General features: G+C 39.0%; 1 protein-coding gene across 1 annotated transcript in view; it reads right to left on the bottom strand.

Annotated features, from left to right (window-relative positions):
• The window catches only part of galnt9 (polypeptide N-acetylgalactosaminyltransferase 9), a 134,808-nt gene that overhangs the window by 43,561 nt on the left and 72,254 nt on the right, over positions 1-18,993 (bottom strand). The window contains exons 5-6 of the mRNA XM_075468387.1: positions 17,024-17,221; positions 7,649-7,766 (exon numbers count right to left, since the gene is read on the bottom strand). Coding sequence (XP_075324502.1) covers positions 7,649-7,766; positions 17,024-17,221 — 316 coding nt within the window. The remainder of the gene's footprint in view (positions 1-7,648; positions 7,767-17,023; positions 17,222-18,993) is intronic.

Here is an 18,993-nt window from a genome sequence, read left to right as displayed (position 1 = left end):
AGAGGAAATTCATGAACAGATTATTTTAGAATAGTAAAGAAACGAAAATATAGAGAAAGATAAACATTTTCATTTCTAGTAGAGATCTCTCTGCATTCATACAAATGGACCAGACCAAAAGAAAAAACAAGTTACACGCGTTAAATCAAAGTTATATCGTAAAATCAGATATTTAGTGGTTAATATCATAAGATGTGTTTCATCATCCTACATTTAAAAGGCAAACACATCTGGAGAGTTTCAGCTCCTTTTGAAACCATTTGTATTTACGAATCCAGATGGCTTGTGAGGCAGTCAGCTGTGTTAAAATGTCCATGTTCTGTTTTTGTATTAGTTTTACAGCTGTTCAGAATAAAACAAAAGTGACATCTGACTCAATCTACCAACTGTTTTGAAGCTGCACCTGTCATCATGTCCCTTGAAATAATGATTATCAGCTCATCTTGACTGTATTCATTAATTATCACCCTGCTTTGTTTATGCAAAGTGGCTATTAAAAAACAAGGATTGTGATATGAGAGGAAGAGGCAACTTTTTTAAGAAAAGTCTATTTGGAACAACCTGTGGCAAACTGCATGTTTAGCACAAGTTGTAATACAGTTCGTTACGATCGGTGAATAGGAGTCATTTCAACATCCTTTCATTTGGAATACCAAAATCAAAAAGCTGGCAGTTACAGAAGAAACACAGGCCCTGAATGAATATAACTGAGTGGAATGATACATCAAATTATTTACATTAAAGTTTTTGAACAACATGGAAAAGGCCTAAATCACAAAGCAGAGATTAGCACTTTCTGTTCTGTCACTCAAATGCCACCATGTTATAAAAACAGTTTGGTTTTGTAACTTTCCGAATGGAGCAGACCACGCATTGTTTACATTTTGTAAAATGTCTACTGGGACTAAAAATACAAATACAGGAAAGCCCCAAAAGCAAAAGCAGGCACTGGAAAAGGAACAATGTTAATTCAGCTGCTTAATTTCTTGGCATCACTACATATGACAAGCCAGGGTACCAGTGAAATGACATTATGCTGAAATTTCATTTCGGGACAGAGAAGGTAAGCTCAGCCTGTTAGGATGAGAAAAGCAATTGCTCGATGACCGAACATATAGGCAGCGAATCTTTTGTGGAGTATTGCCACTTTCATTTAATGCAGCAAATATTGATTTTCCAGGTGACAAAAGGGCGTTATTCTATTTTCTTGTGAGCATACTTCTTTAGTGATTGCTTATTAGTGGTTCAATACATTTCAATCTTAATTTCAAATAACAGAAATTCTAAAGTCTCTGATTTTTGTTTTTAGCAAGAGGGTTCCTGGTTCAAATCCTGGCTGGGGCTTTTCTGTGTTGAGTTTACATGTTCTTGGGTTCTCTCTGGGTACACCGGTTTCCTCCCACCGTCCAAAAAAAACATGCATTTTGGGTTGATTGGTGATTCTACATTGACTCATGGAGTTTGTGCAAGGTTGTCTGTCTCTTGGTGGCCTTGTGAGAGACTGGAGACCTGTCCAGAATGTACCCTGCCAAGTGGCAGTTGGGATAGGCTCCATCCCCCCATTTGACCCTGAATTAGACCAAGCAGGTATAGATTTTTATCAAATCCTTTTGCCTTTACGACATGAGCATGAGAGAAAAGGATTTTTTTTTCTTTAATGTTAAATTAGTTTATGCTGTTACATATATATTATATAATGTTGGCTGACATCACACAGTTAGACTTAGTATTAAAATGGAGAACTATGGATTTGATCCTCCCTAACACACAGCGCTGATAGGTCTTAATAAAGGGGGTTAAGTTAGTAATGATTTAATCTATCAATAAGAGCATAATGTCCATGTCTGATGGAGTTTTAATCAACTAGGGGCGTTGATAAATCTAACATGAGGCACTGTGAACTTTATTCCACTTGGTATGCTGCACATGTCGAACAGAAATACAAAATAATTAAGGTTACATCGGCTCCATTGGGATTTTGAAATTAAACATGTTGTCATATTGTAAGATGAAGTATTCATTCATTTATATTGTATTGTCTAATCTTGTCCTTTTTGTTTGGAACACTAATTTTGCACTGTTATGTATATTTGAATGTTTTCTCAATAAAGATGACTTTTATCTAAAAATAGATGTCCACATCATGCAGATTTCTGACTGGAAAGCAAAGGCCAGCTGAATTAGTTGTGTCTTGTTTAGGTAAGCTTTTGAAGTGGCCACTACTGTATAAGTGCACGCAGTGGTGGTGATGAATTTCCTGTGAAATGAAAGCCAGCCAAGTCACTTCGAAAGCTCTACACCTTTTGTGATTGTGTTTGTCAAGCATGCGAGTATATCTACAAAAAATAAGTTTAGATTTAAACAAACAGAGCACCACACATAGTGGAATATTGCTTTATGTCTTGTTTCAACATTTTTTGTATAATAAAGAACTTTTTTTTAATGATCTGTAGCATTCAGCCCTTATAGTTTCCTTCCTTGTCATCAAATCTTTGTTTAAAATCGAGATTTGAATATAATGTAAGGAACATCATATTTGGGATTGTAAATGTGGATGTAGCTGAGGACTTTTTCCTCTTTTGTCACCAGCTTATGACACGATTCTTCATAATGAGACTAAAAATGCTCTTGGGTACCCTTGGAAGTGATTGAACTGGCCTGGAATGAGGAAAAGAGAGTGGATAACGGCTAATGTATGGCCAGCCGTCAATCTTCACGTTGGAATTTTTCCACAGTCTAGCACAAAATGAGCGACAAAACAGTATAGTGCTTATCATTGCTTTATGCAGAAACAAGAGATTTTCTGGTTATTTATAAGACTCACTTAAAAAGAATGTAATTCTGGTTTGATGGAAGGACCTGGGGATTGGCATGTCTTTATATTATGTTATTAAAAACCTGCAGCTTCTTTGTTACCTCCAGTTCCCCATGAGTATCCAACTGGATGCATTTTCTCATGTGTAATCAGAAGCAGATTCACTTAATAAGTTATTCATAGCTATTAATTATTCTGAGCTCAGTTTTATACTGTAGGTAGTGTATTATTTGCTATGCATCAGTTTTCCTCAGCTTGAGTCGTCAGCTCCATCATAACTCTTTTACTCTCCGTAGTCCAACCTATCAATCCATTTTCTGTACCTGCTTCATCCTTTAAAGGTTATGGGGGACTGGAGCTTGTCCCAGCTGTCATAGAGCAAGAGGATAAATCGTCAATCCATCACAGGGCTCAGAAACAAATAACCCAGAAACAAGCAAGACAAACAACCACACAAGCTGACAATCACACCTAGAGTTAATACAAAATCATAGATTCATCTAACATACACGCTCTGAACAGTAACTGTAACTGTTACCGAACAGAGTAACCAAAGAAAATGGATGCAAAGACACAATGTAAAACATTCTAACTGTTTGTTCTTGGATTCTCTTTCTGTCATTGTCAATTTTGTTTTTGCATTAATTAAAAAGAAATGGAGATTTACATTTGTATGATCATTTCTGCACTTAGTGAGGAAAAGAGAAAATCTTATATTCAGCTAGTTTTTCATTTGCTACTTTGGATTTAATCCAATAAGAAACCGACAAATCATCCAAGGACCCAATAGTGTGGCAGGTTTTACTCTTAATATCAATGTAAATGAACTAACTACCATAAAAGGGAACATTCCCCCCCTCATGGATATTACAAAGAATTTAAGAAAAAGCAAACCTAAACCAAAAATTATAAATGTATCTAAGTATCTAAGTATCTAAGTGTAAACTGTCATCACACTGTAAAAGCTCTGCCTGGGATGAAGTAAGGCTCAAGTGAAGTAGAAATATGTCCTACTCCTGCTTAGCTGCTGGTACTGCTAGACTTTAATTAGCTTCATTCTCCTCACTACAGGGAGATTATGACCAGATGCCTCAAGGCCCGGCCCAGGTGGTTATGGAGACAGGGCTTCAAAGGGAAAAGAAAAATACTTCATTACCTCTGCAAAGAGTTCCAGAAGAGTTGATTAAATGTTATCAAGAGAGACCCCGTAAGATCACACTTGGAATGATTCATCAGACTTTGTAGAAGTGAGACAGACTTTGTAAAACAGCTTGGATGGTTTCGTGATGGCTATATTAGCTCCTGGGTGAACTCATCCAGACTCAGCTTTTGGTGGGGAAGTGGTAACCATTGTAATTTGGTGAAACAGCTAGAATGTTTGAGTGAAATGTGTGCAAGCCATAAAACGTTGTGTCAGAATAGCATTAAATTAGGAAGTGAGAGAAAAGCCAAGACTTTAATTAGTGATATTTCATACAGCGGTTATTTTAAAAATGGAATGACAGTGTTCAGAGTTGTACTGCACTTTAACATAAGCACTTTAATATTGTCTAATACATTTTTTTTTCTTGCTATCAATAAGATACATCCTAATTAGTAGATTTGTATCTGCTAACAAATCTACTTCTATTCAATACCAGCCCATGCTGTTATTATGTTCAGAACTTTTGTGACCTATCAGCAATAAACAGCTTGAGAAATTGCTTTATTTAGAGATAGATTTCAATTGTATATGATAAATAGGAATACACAAAGGTGAGGTGAGGATTTCCAAACACAAGGATAACCATGTAGCGTTGCACTGACTTACTACACCTGTCTAAATCATGCCTTCAAGTTGTCATTCATTTGTGCTTTCTGTCTTATTTTGATTTTAGGCCAATGTTCCTGTAGTTTAGTTCATTTTATGATGCGTGCATCACTCTTTCACCTGACTTTTTGTAACATTCCTAAAATGCTCTGTGAGTTTGTGTAATGTAGACATGAAATGAAACTGAGGTGCTATCCAATATCACAACCTTGATTCAAATAAAAAAAAAAACTCATTAAAAAAACAAACATTGATGGTTTGCATACACAGTAATTCTCTTTGGCCTATGTGCTCACTTTTAAATCTAAAAAACACTACAACTGTATTCTACATGTATGTAGACACATAAGACACATATGCACAATTTGCTTTAGTGGTTTAGTGGTGTAGTAATATATTTGCAGACAGATGTACCACAGTATTACAGAGAAACTTTGAAATAAAAGGCAATACTATAGTCTCCTGAGATACTCTATCAGCAAAGAGTCCACAAGGCAGGAGGGGTGGGAGACACATTACAAGATAAACTCATATTGACACTTCTGGCAGAATTCATCATTTCTGTCCCAAGACATTTTTCTCTGTTTGCAAATGGACCCTCACAGTAAGCAACAAGTGTAGACAAGCCATTTACAACACTATACAAAGGTAACCAACTCCTTTGTTGCTTATGAAGGCTGGAAATGAAGATTATTCTACATGTTAAGCAACATCCTTTTATTTATTTTAATAATTTTTTTAATGCTTTTAATGGATAGACAGTTGGAGAGAGAGAGAGGAAGCAGGGGGCAGAGAGATGGGGAAGACATGCAGCAAAGGATCGTCCGGTGCGGGACTCGGACCGGGGCCGGCTGCAGCGAGGACTATAGCCTCTGTACATGGGGTGGCTGCTTAACCCACTACGCCACCGACCGCCACATCCTTTTATTTATTGATAACAAAGCTTGAAATCTATCCAGATGTAAAACTAGGGACATGTCATAGTGTGGGTGTACATATATCTATCCCTTGCTTCATGATGCAGGGAGCATCTTTTGGCAGTCGCTACATACTTATTCCCAATTCTATTCATCTAAGATCTGCTTTATGAACTACTTAATGCTGGTCCAAAAGAAAATTTCAGTCAGATCTTTGATTAATTATTCCATCAATTAGCTTTATTCTATTCTTTTCCTCACTGAAATAACATTACACGCAGTGCTAGGCACTGCATAATCAGCTGCTGCACATCTGGGCCTCATTGCTTACACAAGAGGCCAGTTCTTCGCATCCTGGAAGCCTTTTTACCCAGATCAAGCCAGCAGGGTCCACAACTAACAAATAAACATGCAATAACCTTTCATGGTAACCTTGCCTTTAATTTACTTGCTTCAGTCAGATTATACTGGGCAGACTCTGGTATTGTGAGTTGCCCTGGCTAATTGTTAAACATGTTCACGTCAATCAAACCTATCCCAAATGGCAACTCTTCAGCTCACTACAATGAGCTGCCTGAGTAATCTTAGAGGAGTAATTGCAGTCAACTCGCCAGAAGCCTGACTCCATTCCATTAGCGCTTGTATATTGTGAATGGTTGAAGCTGGTTATTGATGGTATTCTATTCAGGCTTGTGCATGTACTGAATGGCTCCCTTTTTTAAAATGTAGCATGTATTTAATTTCTGGACAGACATGCCAAACGGGAGTAGGGATAATTACATTTGTGGTTGCATTGTGTTTGCAGAGAGAGCAGGACATTGTCTTCAATTCATGACTCAAAACACTGAAAGTAAATTTTTTTAAAAAGTAATTTTTTGAAAGAAAAGATATTCAATGAGGAGCTTGTATGTGAGAGAGCCAAAACCAGCTCACTGTTACACTGTTTCACACAGTTCAATAGACTTGTCCTAGGTTTATTTAGCTGCTGTCTCTGAATTGATCTCGGCTACAACCCTCATCCAACACAGCAGCATGGTTTGTTAGGTCCCTATAAGCAACTTCACTGAATGACAAAACACTGTGTAACCTTAGGGGAGGCCACTGGTGGTTGAGACATAATAGAGTTTGCTGAGTTATCACTCTATGGTAACAGCGGATGATTGTCTCATTACTGTACCTGGCAGTAAAAAAAAAAAAAAACTATTTATATTGGTGGGAAAGCTACTCAATGTGGAATAATAAGAGGCTTTGAAATGGTAATCAACAACCATAAATGTCTCTTGCTTCAATAAAGCACAGCAGCAATTTGTAAACCAAGATCCATTCTCCAGCCTCCGTTCAAGTGCTTTCTGCAAAGGGAGCCAAAGTGTCGGTGAAGATATTTCAAGATTTCAAAATGAACGTGGGGACGACGTTAAATGAAGAGTGGGATCTTTCAAGCATTTCTCATTCCAATAAGCCCAAGGAGTGCGTTTGGATTCAGAATGGTTCCACACGGCTGGAGAGAAACATTTTTTGAATTTAAACGCTACCCAATTCTTCAGCAAGCCCTTCGGTCGCATGAAGCGTTAAATTCACCTCAAAGCAGCAGTAAAAGAAATTTACATTTTCCGTATACAGGCTTAAGAGCCTTCGGGTTGGCTGAAGATTTGCATTGGGGTATTCTTTTTTTCTCTTCTTCAATCTAAGAAAACTGCAAAGTTTAATCATGGCTTCTGTTGACGCCCCTGGGTTTTGTATCTTAAGCTTATCCCACCAGCTGGGGAACATAAAAAAACTCCATCATAAGCTGTGCAAAAGTCTGAAAATAGATTTTGCCAATCAGTCTAAACAAGACTGTTCATCTAAGCATTACCCTCCAAAAGTCTGAATTTGTAATTATAGCATTTTTAGTAGCTTGGCATACAAGCTCTCAAACAAAAATCATGCAGCATTGAATGAAAGCTGCGTTAAAATAAAATTCCTCTTCCATGCAGTTCTCTGAACGATTTCTTCTTTGAAATCTCTGAACACAGTGTGCTCTTCTCAACTTCTTTATCAAAATCTCATTCTATTTAATATGAATTTTAGCAGCTGATAATTTAGTAAATGATAATGTGGCCTTACCCGCATGCCCAGCTCGATGTTCTCTCCTCCATACACCTCCATGCCAGGATCCAGTAGACCAATCTCACCAAAATATTCCCGATCTACCACAAAGGAGCAGCCAATCATTGCTGGAGTTCTGGATAAGCAGAGAAACAGAATTTTCTTTTTCAATTTAGCCCAAAAATATATTCATATTGGCCAACACATGTATACTGTATATGTATGCACCATGGAGACTCTGTTTCCATTAATTTAGTATAGTTATAACAGACAGCGAATGCAGGAAAGAATTCAAGTCTTGCTTTTTCTTCAGCATAGGTAACACAGAAAAATATATTAATTAAAAGAAAAGTAAATTTTAAGCACAAAGAAGATTACTATTTACATTTAGCCTTCTGTATCTCTTACACTGGGAGGAAAAAAAATATTCATGCTAATTTGCAAGAAATGTCCACTTTGCTTGTGTATACATAAGTGCTCTTGGATTTGGGTTAACTCCCCACAGGTTTAAGTAAAAACAGGTTTTAGGTTTTGAGATCCTCTTCAGGCTGAGATTCGGGATGTTTACTCATGATGACGTGTGCGCCCACACTGAAAAAAAAGGCTGTCATTTGTCACATCACAAAGGTCAAGTGTCTTTGGTTTAGCTACTGCCTGACAAATGCATTCCTTCACAGCAGTAAAGAGGAAAAGATGGAGCATTGGTGGCCAAAGAGGGTTTCCTTACAGTTGAATCACTAAAAAAAATGAATAACAAACAAGCTCTTTTTCTGTTTGGTCTCGGCTTCTTTTCTTCTGAAATATGACTGTTAACTAATGAAGGAATTAAGGATTTGTGTAACTTTCAAGCAACAAGGCGATAATAATGAGCTGAAGCTGAGCTTTTGCCCCAGACTTCTGTTCACTGCTGTCATCTTGTCAGGTCTTAAGTGCTTAGGATGCAGCCCTTATACTTGGTCCAGAGCAGGATTATTTTTGTGCATTAAGCAATGAGCAGCTTAATTCATCTTTCTAGCCTCAAGCCTGTGGTACATTCACCATACATGTTATTACACACACAAAAAAAAACCCTCACATACACAAAAAGCAAATGCCCTGCAGCTTCTCTTTGAGAAACACTGCAGCAGGTCGTACTTTTAAGTGCTTCTGAAACTACATTGTGATTTATTGACTCTGTTTCAAAACTCTGAGCCATACAGTGTGTGACGAAAAGAGAAAGGTGATTTTAGGTTTAGACCTCATAAAACACCATGTGGACCATCACTTTTGAGTGGTATTTTGAAAATTCTAGATCAGTAGATAAATGAAGCTGACGCAGGGCTGCAAACGTCCCTGAACCATTTCGTGGGAAAGCTTTTTCATGCATTTTTCTCAGAAGCTGTAGATGGCTTTAAACCTTGACATCAGTTTTACATGTTAAATGCGTCGTGTTAAGGACCTCAAATTTACACTCTTTAAAGAAATTATAATGCAAAGGCATAAGAAAAACTTTGGACACTGTTCTCTTTAATTCATTGTGATGACTCACTTACACATAAGACAGCTTACATCAAAATTGAGAAGGCACTATGATTATTCATGCTTGGCAATACATACTTTTACTTCCTGACATACTGTAGCTACACATAGTCTTGTTTAAATCATAAGTGGGTGACAGGAAGGCTTTCAAGTGCCATTATGTGCACTGGCTGTGTAGATAAAACAGAGAGGCAGAGCACACATTCTGCCTTGTTCGTTTCATCTCTTCTCTTGACAAGTGACTTACCTTGGCTTTCTGTTCAACACAGAGTTTTTGCAAATCTTTTTGTGAGTTTGCTTGGGGAAAAGCTTCCTGATGATGTAAGTACTGTTTCTGTGTTCAAGCACAGACTCAGGTTGGAAGCATGTGACAGTGAGACTAAAACCTCCACAGCACCTCTGTGTTCTGCTGCACTTCCACCACAGGATCATTTTTCAGAGCCCAGTGTCTATTAGGAGGTTCTTTCCTCAGCCCTTTCCATTTCATTTCTGCCCCAAAAAGAGCCCTGATAGGGAGGTAGAACATTTGAGTCTTCCTTAAATCTTTGCAGTGGAGTTGATTATTTCTGGTTGGTTTAGTAGTTCCAGCATTCTATTTGCATTTTACTTCCTTTGTGTCTCAGTCATCTCTAGTTTAATATCCACAATTAGTTATAAAATCTGTTCACGTTAGGCTTTACTGCAGGAATAGTTGTAACTGTTTGTAAAACCAACATTCAAACTCAGATTTATTTTGGGAGTTCCAGAATGAATAAGGAGCAATAAAACATTTCTCATTGATTGACAGTGGTTTTGCTCCAAAGCAGAAATAAAACACCTAAAATCCTGTGTGTAACACTAACAGAATTCAAGTGGAGCTGACGAGCACTTTCTTGTGTTTCTACCTTGGATTGAGAGACAGCTGAGAAGACACAGCATGGATTGCAACCCGTGGTGGTCGAGCAGCTCCAGATTGAGAGGCTGTGTGTAAATCTTCATAAAAGTGTGTAACATGGAGAGACTTTGAGTCAATAGAGCTAAAGCTCACTTTCTTGTCTGCAGGCTGGTTTAGGCTGTGGACAACAGAGGCAGCCACGCTTGTGACAGCAAATGGTGATTTTGCTTTGTTATTGTTTTTTTCCTCACAGCCCAACACTCAAATCCCCACAACAGTGTGCAACATGGAGAGATTTTCAGCTAAGGCAGCTGAAGCACTCCTCCTGGTTTTACTGCTTAGTCTGGCAGTGCCGACACTACGATTGTTTGTATTGGAGGGACAAACTTGAGCGGACTTAATTGCTTAATCTATCCTGAACCTTAGAGCTCAGTGGGAATGCAACAGACCCAGGGGTGAAGTAATCTTTTAGCTCCTGGAAAAAAGCCCAGGGCCATTAAGTTTTGGGGGGTTGTTGGTCAAAATGCACTTCATGCCAGTTTTGTGTATGATTTATATTTTCCACAACACGTGTGCTATGTATGTATGAAAGAAATGTCCTAACAATGATTAGGGTTTGTTCTAGATGCTGATATACTGGCAAATTTAAGTGGGGGGAGGGGGTAATTTATCTCAAAGTTTAGAGCTATAGCATTTTTATTTTCATTTGTCTGGTGTGCAAAGCGATCAACTAATATTAAAGTAATTCCCCTACTGAAGCCAATTAACTGAGGCTAATTACGTGAAAAATTAGAGCCAGCTGTTCCTTCTAAAATGCTGAAAACAAAGCTTAATACGATACATCTAAATTTACTTTAAAAATCACTTCACAACTTTTTAATTTTCAGCAGAGGTGTTATAATACCTCTGCTGGCAATACAGAGATCTCACTTTTAAGGTTAATCAAAAGCAAAAATAACTAAATATCATCAGACAGATTAATGGTGAAATCTCTCTCTGGTTTTCTCATATAATGTTACAAGGTTCAGTTATTTTTAGCGTGCAGATGGTCCTCCCGCAGGGCTCATCCGCCTCTTGCACCCTTTATCTTTTGTATCCTTTGCAGTATGAACATCTAATACAAGCAAAATAAGCAAGATAAACACTTGAAGATGCTGACTCTCGCAAATAAAGAAATTGCTCTTTTTACCAAAAGCAGAAGGTGATATCATTACACAATAATATCAGCACTTTTACTCATTTTTTTTTTCATTTGACGAGTGTAGGTGAGTATCCATTTACTGTGTATCTCTTAATTATTCATGTTTTTGAGACTGATTTTAACTAAATTTTAAAGCATCTTTTAGGTTAGTAATTTTCCAGACACACAACTTTCTCCTTTTAAAATGCTCTTCATGTGATTCAGCCGAAGATTTCACATTTCTCCATACCAGCTGGTGGCCATTTCCACTTTATCTTTCTATCTTATCCTGTCAATAACGATGCTAGTTGCCTCAGAAAACCTATATTTGCTACATTTCCAAAATAGTTGGAATCCTCTGTACGTTAAGATATGTGACAGTTTTCTGCAGTCGTGTACCCTTTCACTATCTTTGTTTTTGAATTCATCCAAACTGCTGGAAAAGGCTTTGAGACACAGCTCAGAGGGTGTCAGTGCCTCAGCTGTTGATGGGTGCAAGCCTTGAGGAAACAAGCTGGGCAATGATTTCCAATAGAAATCCACACAGCCGACACACTTCAGCCGGCCCCTCAGGCGATCTGTACATTGGCAGCATAATGTCAGTGGGAAAAAAGGGACAGACTATGCAATATCTGTCACTCTTCTTTTGTTGTTCTCCTGTCACAGGTGTAGCAGCTGTTACTCTGTAATAAATGATTTTCAAAGAGATTTGAGAAGACATCCTATATTTATGGCCACAGTAAAAACTGTCACAGTATTCTTTGTTTGTGTGTGACACCTTGTATCATATGAAAGTATTACCACAAAATGATGAAACTGGTTAGGAATTCAATTTCAGTTGCCCATGGTCAAAATGCAAAAGTATGCAAGTGTTTAAATTGATAGAGGCCCTTCAGGAAGTAGTTGCTGATCAGTTTTAAAGCATGACCCAAAATACATTTCATGCTTGCTCTTGACTTTTGGTGTTGCAGGCCTTTGAAGCTCACATTAACCATCAAACACCCTCAAATCTTGAAGCAAATAATTTAGATCATTACTGACCAGATTTTTGGCTTGGCTGAATTTAGATACTTTTAATATTTAAATTCTTATTTTGTTTATTCTTTACATAATTTTTTAGATCGCTTTTGATTTCGGACAGTAATTGTCCGCAGTTGTTATAATCAGTTCAGAGAATCTAATTCTGTGTTTTTAAGCTTAAGTTTAAAAGCTTAATTTTAACGGATTGAACAGTAAAGTTAATTTCCACATCTGTTTTATTGGGATGAATTGATCAAATTTACTAAATCAAATTCAATTAATCTATCTTATTATTTGCCTCATACATAGAAAACGACTTCTGCTAATTTACCAGTAAAACATTTGATGTGTTAAATAAGTATTATGAACTACATCAGACTGGATTGAGTCCAATTGAATCTAAACAATAAAAATTGTTCTCTTTAAATCCCTGAATCACATCATACCATGTACAACAATTGTAATGTTGACTCATGCAACACAACAGAAAAGTAGATATTCTTTCCTTTAACTTGATTAAATCAGAGCAGAAAACTGCTAAGTTCAGATTTTCCACTTGTTCACTACGTGGTGAGTCAGACATTTTGTATCACTGTCCAAAATTACAATTAAATCTTTTCATTCACCGAATTTTGCACTACAAACTCACCCGTTTTGACATATCAAAAGTTGTGTACAGAAGCTGTACATGGCATTGAGTGAAGTAAATCATCATGCATTGCACTTAGCAGCTAAGAGCTAAAGGAGCATGCTAACACCAGCTAACGCTAACAGCTCAATATTGTGGCTTCCTGACCTGTTGAGAGTTTCTGGTGAGCAAATAATACTCCTCAGACATTTCACCTATTAATTTCGTCTCTTTTTCTACAAACACCACATTTGGAAAATTACCATATTGATGTTGATTCAGCTTGCTTTTTAAATATGTGAATGCATTTATTGTGACTCTAAAAACATTTGCTTACCAACAATTGATACATATTTCATTGATTTTTGTGGGTAGTAATAATTCATTATTAGTATAATGAAGATTGTTAAGTAGTTACAGCTGGGGTCAATGCTTGTGTAGGTGGATACAGGTCAACTGAAAAAAAAATTCAAAGTAGTATTTTTTTTTTTTTTTTTTTTTTTCTGTTGCCTTCCAGATACTCAAGCTTGTCCATTTTATCTACCAGTGATCTCACACTTCTACGGAGCCCTTAAAATGACATATGAGAGTAAAATAAAACCCAAGGTTTTCTCGTGCGCACGCAAAACTTTCTCGTTCGCATCTGAAACTTTCTCGTGCGCACCTGAAACTTTCTGGTGGGAACGTGAAACTTAATGAATTAGGCCCAGGATACTTACTCTTAGTGTTTGATATCGGCAGAAAGTTGACCTGCGTCTGACATTAGACCTACATCAGTGGCGGCTGCTGACTTTTAAAACAGGGGAAGCCCATATTACGCCATTGTGACAAAACTACTAGCTAACACGACAAACAAATGCACAACAGGAATATGATTGACAAAACTTCTAAACAACAAGGATGTGTTTCTTATTTACAGTGTAATATTTACAAAAGTGTATGTGTGTTAGGATGGAAATGGAAACGATGGGAAATGAGTGAAACTCCGACAGCACTTTCACAGACAACCAGTCTCTTTCGTATCCGCTTTGGGACTGAAGTTCCAGCGTGCTTCTGCCCGCTTAAAAATTCTGCTGCCACAAGATCTGATGGACAAACACTCACTCCAATCATCCCGACACAGCCCCTCATATTGACACGCCCACCCCACGTCTACCCCCAGAGACGCCGGGCTGCCTCGGAAGCCTGGCTGTTAGTGGCGGCTTCATAACATTATTTCCTCAGTGAACGGCGGTGATTTCAGAACAAATCCCTTCATTAAGCTACAGGACAACATGTTGTAGTTATGAAAGTAAATGCAGTATTGGGCATATCTTGTGTTTTGTGAATAACTGTTTTATCGTCAATTTAACATTGAAGATGTAGCAATTTCACCAGAGAATGGGAGAGGCTGTCCGGCTTCCCGTGTTGTCTCTGAATAGCCGTGGCTGACCTACATGACGATTCTCTGCCCGTCCTGCTGCCTAACCTACACTGTTTTACAATAAAGTGTAAGTTTCTCGTGCGCAGTTTTTTTTTTTTTTTTTCTTTTTACTTAGTATTCTAAGTATGCATATATATTATATTTAATGGACAGAGATGTCAAATGTCAAAATGTCCATCAAAAACAGCAAATTGTGTCCATCACTTCAAATTAGGCGTGTACCTATCCTGCCAGTGTCTGTTATGCCTCAAGTAACTGTGAACAGTGCATAATCATGAAGCACTGTTGCATTGAAGTAGTGTCTGAAATGCATTAGTGCTTTAGTGGGTCCTCGAGGGCCTCTGTCCTGCGGGTTTTAGATGTTTCTCTGCTTCAACACACCTGATTCAGATTAAGTAGATCTATTCAAAAGATTTATAAATTCTGCACAAGCCTGCTAAGGATGCACTGATTTGAATCATGTGTGTCGTAGCAGGGAAACATTTGAAACCTGCAGGACAGCGACCCTCAAGGACCGAATGTGGACATTCCTGCCCCAGACCTTTCAGGAGGGGAACCTCAAGTAGACAGAAGCTAAAACTGGTGATTTTGGGCAGGCAGTAGGCCACATGAGGTGCTACTGCAACATTCAGCATGAAGAACTTTGGTTTATCAAATCATGCAACCCAGAACAACTTATAAATGAGTATAATATGAGCTCTTTAATTCAAAATTAATCTTTAGAAAGGGACCGTGTTTGTCACAGTGACAAAGGTAAAGCAAAACATTGTCAGCTCATGCTCCCATACTAAGTTGGACTTTTTAGTTTGTGATAGAATAGTGTGCCTAGCCTGGAACATAAAGACCATTTCATATCAACCTCAACACTTTTCCATTTCAGGGCGTATTCAGACCAGGAAAGTCCGATAGTTCACTTGATTTGGTCCGAACCTTTTTTTTTTCAATTTGGTGCGGTTTGCTTTCAGACTGTACATTTCAGTAAACGGACCAAAATATGTCATCAAAGCCACGCGCCCTGAAGTCGTTCGGCTATTGGTCAGAATCGACACGCGCAACACAAAGTGCTAAGTTCAAAAGTGAATGTAGTCATGGACGCTTTTCGTGCCGTTATTGCTTTTAATATAATCAAAACTATATGTTTTTTTTTTTAACGTTTTGCTATTTTCACAACTGTGTAATTACTATGCTGCTGTACAAGTAATTTATCAACCACGACGACAAAGGGCAAGGCGGCTACGGAGGATAAAGGCTCTAGCATGGTTGCCGCGTCTGCTCGCGCGAGCGGTGTTGATGACGTCACGAGTTCGTGCCTGCCATAGGACCCTATATAGTGGCGCAAGTCGTTGTGCGCCAGTAGTTGCAATTTTCTCCGTCACAGAGGTGGCGCTGCTACGTTAAGGTTACCGCTACTCTACAACCACGAAAGTGGAGAAGAAAACAATGCCGCTGTCAAGAGCAAGAATACTGTAATTAATGATACTGCTGCAGTTTTCGGATCATTTTAATTTTTTAATTCAGTTAATAGAGGTGAAGGTTTGAAGCCCCCGGCATCAACAGAGTCTCTGCCCTCTTCTTTGCCTTCACGTATCTGTCCTGTAGCTTCCTCCACACATTCTTACAGAACTCTCCCTCTTTCCCCAAAGTTCTGCCCATCTCTGTGCACCAGTTTTGGGAGTTTACGTGCTCCCCGTGCTGTTTCACTGCAGTTTCGTACAGCTGCCTGTACAAACGCACCTCCTCACTGAGCCGGTCTCACATCGGTCCATCCGGTTCGTTGTGCTCGGCGCCGCCAAGTTACAAAAATCGACTGGTGCACGACAACGCGCTGCGCCGTCTGTTCAAGGGAAGCGCCATGCCTGAAACGTCATTTTGACGTCACGGTCCACCACCGCCGTGACAGACGCGGCAACCATGCTACCGCCTTAACGCTGATGTGTGCTCAAGCTGAGACAATTCGGGCTCTTCAAGCAAGACGTATCTGCCCAAACGTCCACAAGAGCACGAGTCTCCTCTTCGGCCCACGTTTGTCCCCTACTCATTTTCGGTCTAGAAATATTATTTTCGGTCTTTCGTTAGCTTTACCACAGCCGGTCTAGTAATTAGAAGAACGACGCTTTGATCTATTACCTAACAGCAGACAAACGACGGATGCTCCCGAGGTACAAAAAAGCAAAAAGTCTGGGATTAGGTCCGGTCTGCTTTCACACCTCCAAAAGATCCGCACCAGGGTTCGTTTGATCCGGACCGAGTCCGACCTTTCAGCTCGGTCTCGGTCCGCTTGTTTGGTCCGGACCAGAGTTCGGTGGTTTGTATTCAGACCATCCCAAAAGGTCCGAACCAACGGAAATCTGGTCCGTTTGGTCGTTTGGTCCGGACCAAACGAGGTAGGTGTGAATACGCCCTCAGTCTTATTTTTACCAGTTCTCTGTTATTTAGAAACATAATACAAACTTGTGCCATTCTCCAATCAGAGGGGGTGTAATGAAAGAACCTGCTCATATTCAACACACAATTATACTGATCACACCACATCGCCACGGCCTTGTGATTCTGCATCGAAATGAAGATTCAATGATTCATCATGTTAATTAGACAGTTTACCACAGGCAGGTTTATCTGTGTGCGCACCACATTATAGAGCACCTGAGTTTGATGGCTCCATACATGAATAAGTCATACCCAAAGGCCATCCATATTTCATCAAACATCCTAATCTATAATGGATGCTGGTCACCAGCTGATACACTCACCTGATAGGGGCTGTCTCATCCCCCTTGTCCAGCCACTCCTGTGGAGGGATGATGTACATACACCACAAACCCCAGTTGTATCCGTGGGCAGCGTTGGCATACTGCTGCACCTCAAAGTTGTTGTATTTGATGTTGTCTATGGCAGGTAGGATAATGCGAGTGTGGTCCTCCTTCATTCTGGTCAGAATAGGTTCAGCCCTTTAGAAAAGAAAAAAAGAGAAAACAGAGCAGAGAGCTGACTTTCTGAATTACATATGCAGGTGCTTCATTACACATGTCCAGAAGATGATTAAAGAGAGTGAGGTACACTACTAGGCAAATAATAAAACCATGCCAATTTTCATTCTACCCTGTAGCATTTTGGATCAAGAATATTACAAAAATATTGGTCAAGACAGGCTCAATGATTAATGTAGCTGTTAATATAAAGTGAAAGCTGTGAATGTGTATTTGCAGGAAATCAACCAAAATATTTCCTAAACATACTGAACAGAAAGTCATTTAGTCACGGACCAGAAAGTAATGTCAGGAGCAGCTACGGATAGCTAGAACTTTCACTACCTCTGAATTTGCATGCGTTTTCAGCGGCAGTGCAGTCTGTCAAATCAGCAATTATTCAGCATTCAAAAGTTTTTTGCAAAATGAATTTTCCGTGGAAAAACAAATCATAATACATTTTATATCCCCTGCTCGTGAAAACAAAATGTCAAAAAGTGAGACTTTTCCCTGAGGAGACTTGATAAGAAATTTAACCTGATGAGGCAAAACACACCCGGTGAAAAAGACAGGCTTACAGTGCTCCTGGGAAGACTGTTCATCTTAAAACTATGTGCGAGAAGTTGTAACTTTAGTCGTGTGAGAAGTTTTGCTTGTCAGACTCTGGCTGGCTTACACCAAATAGAGAACGCCTGCTCACACAATATTCTGGAGTTTAAGAGTAAGTTTAAGAATGGCTCTTATTTGGCCAAAGGTACAAATATTTAAAACCAAGGGGTTTTATGGCAAGTTAAAATGCTGTATCTTGGACAACAGGAAGTCACTTATTAATGTGTAAGGCAACTGGATCCTCGAGATATGTGCAAGATGATAAGAGAATCCAGTTTTTTCAGGCTTCATGTTATATGTTTGTGACCAATCAGCTTTCTATCCTGAGAAGTTTTACTTTTTTTTTATTATTATTTTTTTGGGCTTTTATGCCCCCAATGGACAGGAAAGTCCAGAGAGACAGGAAGCAGGGGGCAGAGAGAGGGGGAACGACCCGCAGCACAGGGCCGTCCGATGCAGGACTCGAACCGGGGCCAGCCGCAGCGAGGACCACAGCCTCCTGCACATGGGGCGCCCGCTCAACCTACCACGCCACGGACCACCCCAAGTTTTACTTTGTTGAAGAGTAAAGGAAAAAAAAATAGGCATTTCTCTGTGGAAAATATATTTTTGTTCTTCGCCCAAATGACTTGAAGAAGAGGTTCATTTTAAAAGCTCGCTCCACTGAGTTGATCTGATTAAAGCTAAAATGGTAACAAATAACGGATCATCCAACAATCTGCCAAGCATTTCTATTACTATTTGTTGAAAGGGCCCTCCCTGCTTCTGCTCTTTCCAGCTATGACTTCTTCGGTGGGTTGTCAGATTAAATAACTGAGTCAAATGCATTCAAACCCACAAGTTGTCTTTTTTTTTCCATTAAAACAAGAATTTTAAGCAAATAGATCAGTTTCTATCAGTGTTCTCTCCTCATTTTAACCTAAACCCACTGCCTTTCAGCTCCATTAAACACAAGGGCAGGATTGCGTTAGGCTATATTCTCTTCCTAGCCCGAGGAGAGTAAATTATTTCCTGAAAAGCCAATTTATACAATTATCAAGGGGTGCATAGTTTTACCCTCATCTCTAACGACAGACACCTTCACAAACCAAAGCTCTGAACCACTCAATAGATTTGACACCCTAAAAGATAATCACCAACCTCTC

The sequence above is a fragment of the Odontesthes bonariensis genome, chromosome 6, assembly GCF_027942865.1.
Source record: "Odontesthes bonariensis isolate fOdoBon6 chromosome 6, fOdoBon6.hap1, whole genome shotgun sequence".
In the NCBI taxonomy this organism is placed as follows: Eukaryota; Metazoa; Chordata; class Actinopteri; order Atheriniformes; family Atherinopsidae; genus Odontesthes; species Odontesthes bonariensis.
The sequence above is the reverse complement of the archived record's forward strand: the minus strand, read 5'-3'. Positions and strand labels throughout refer to the sequence as shown.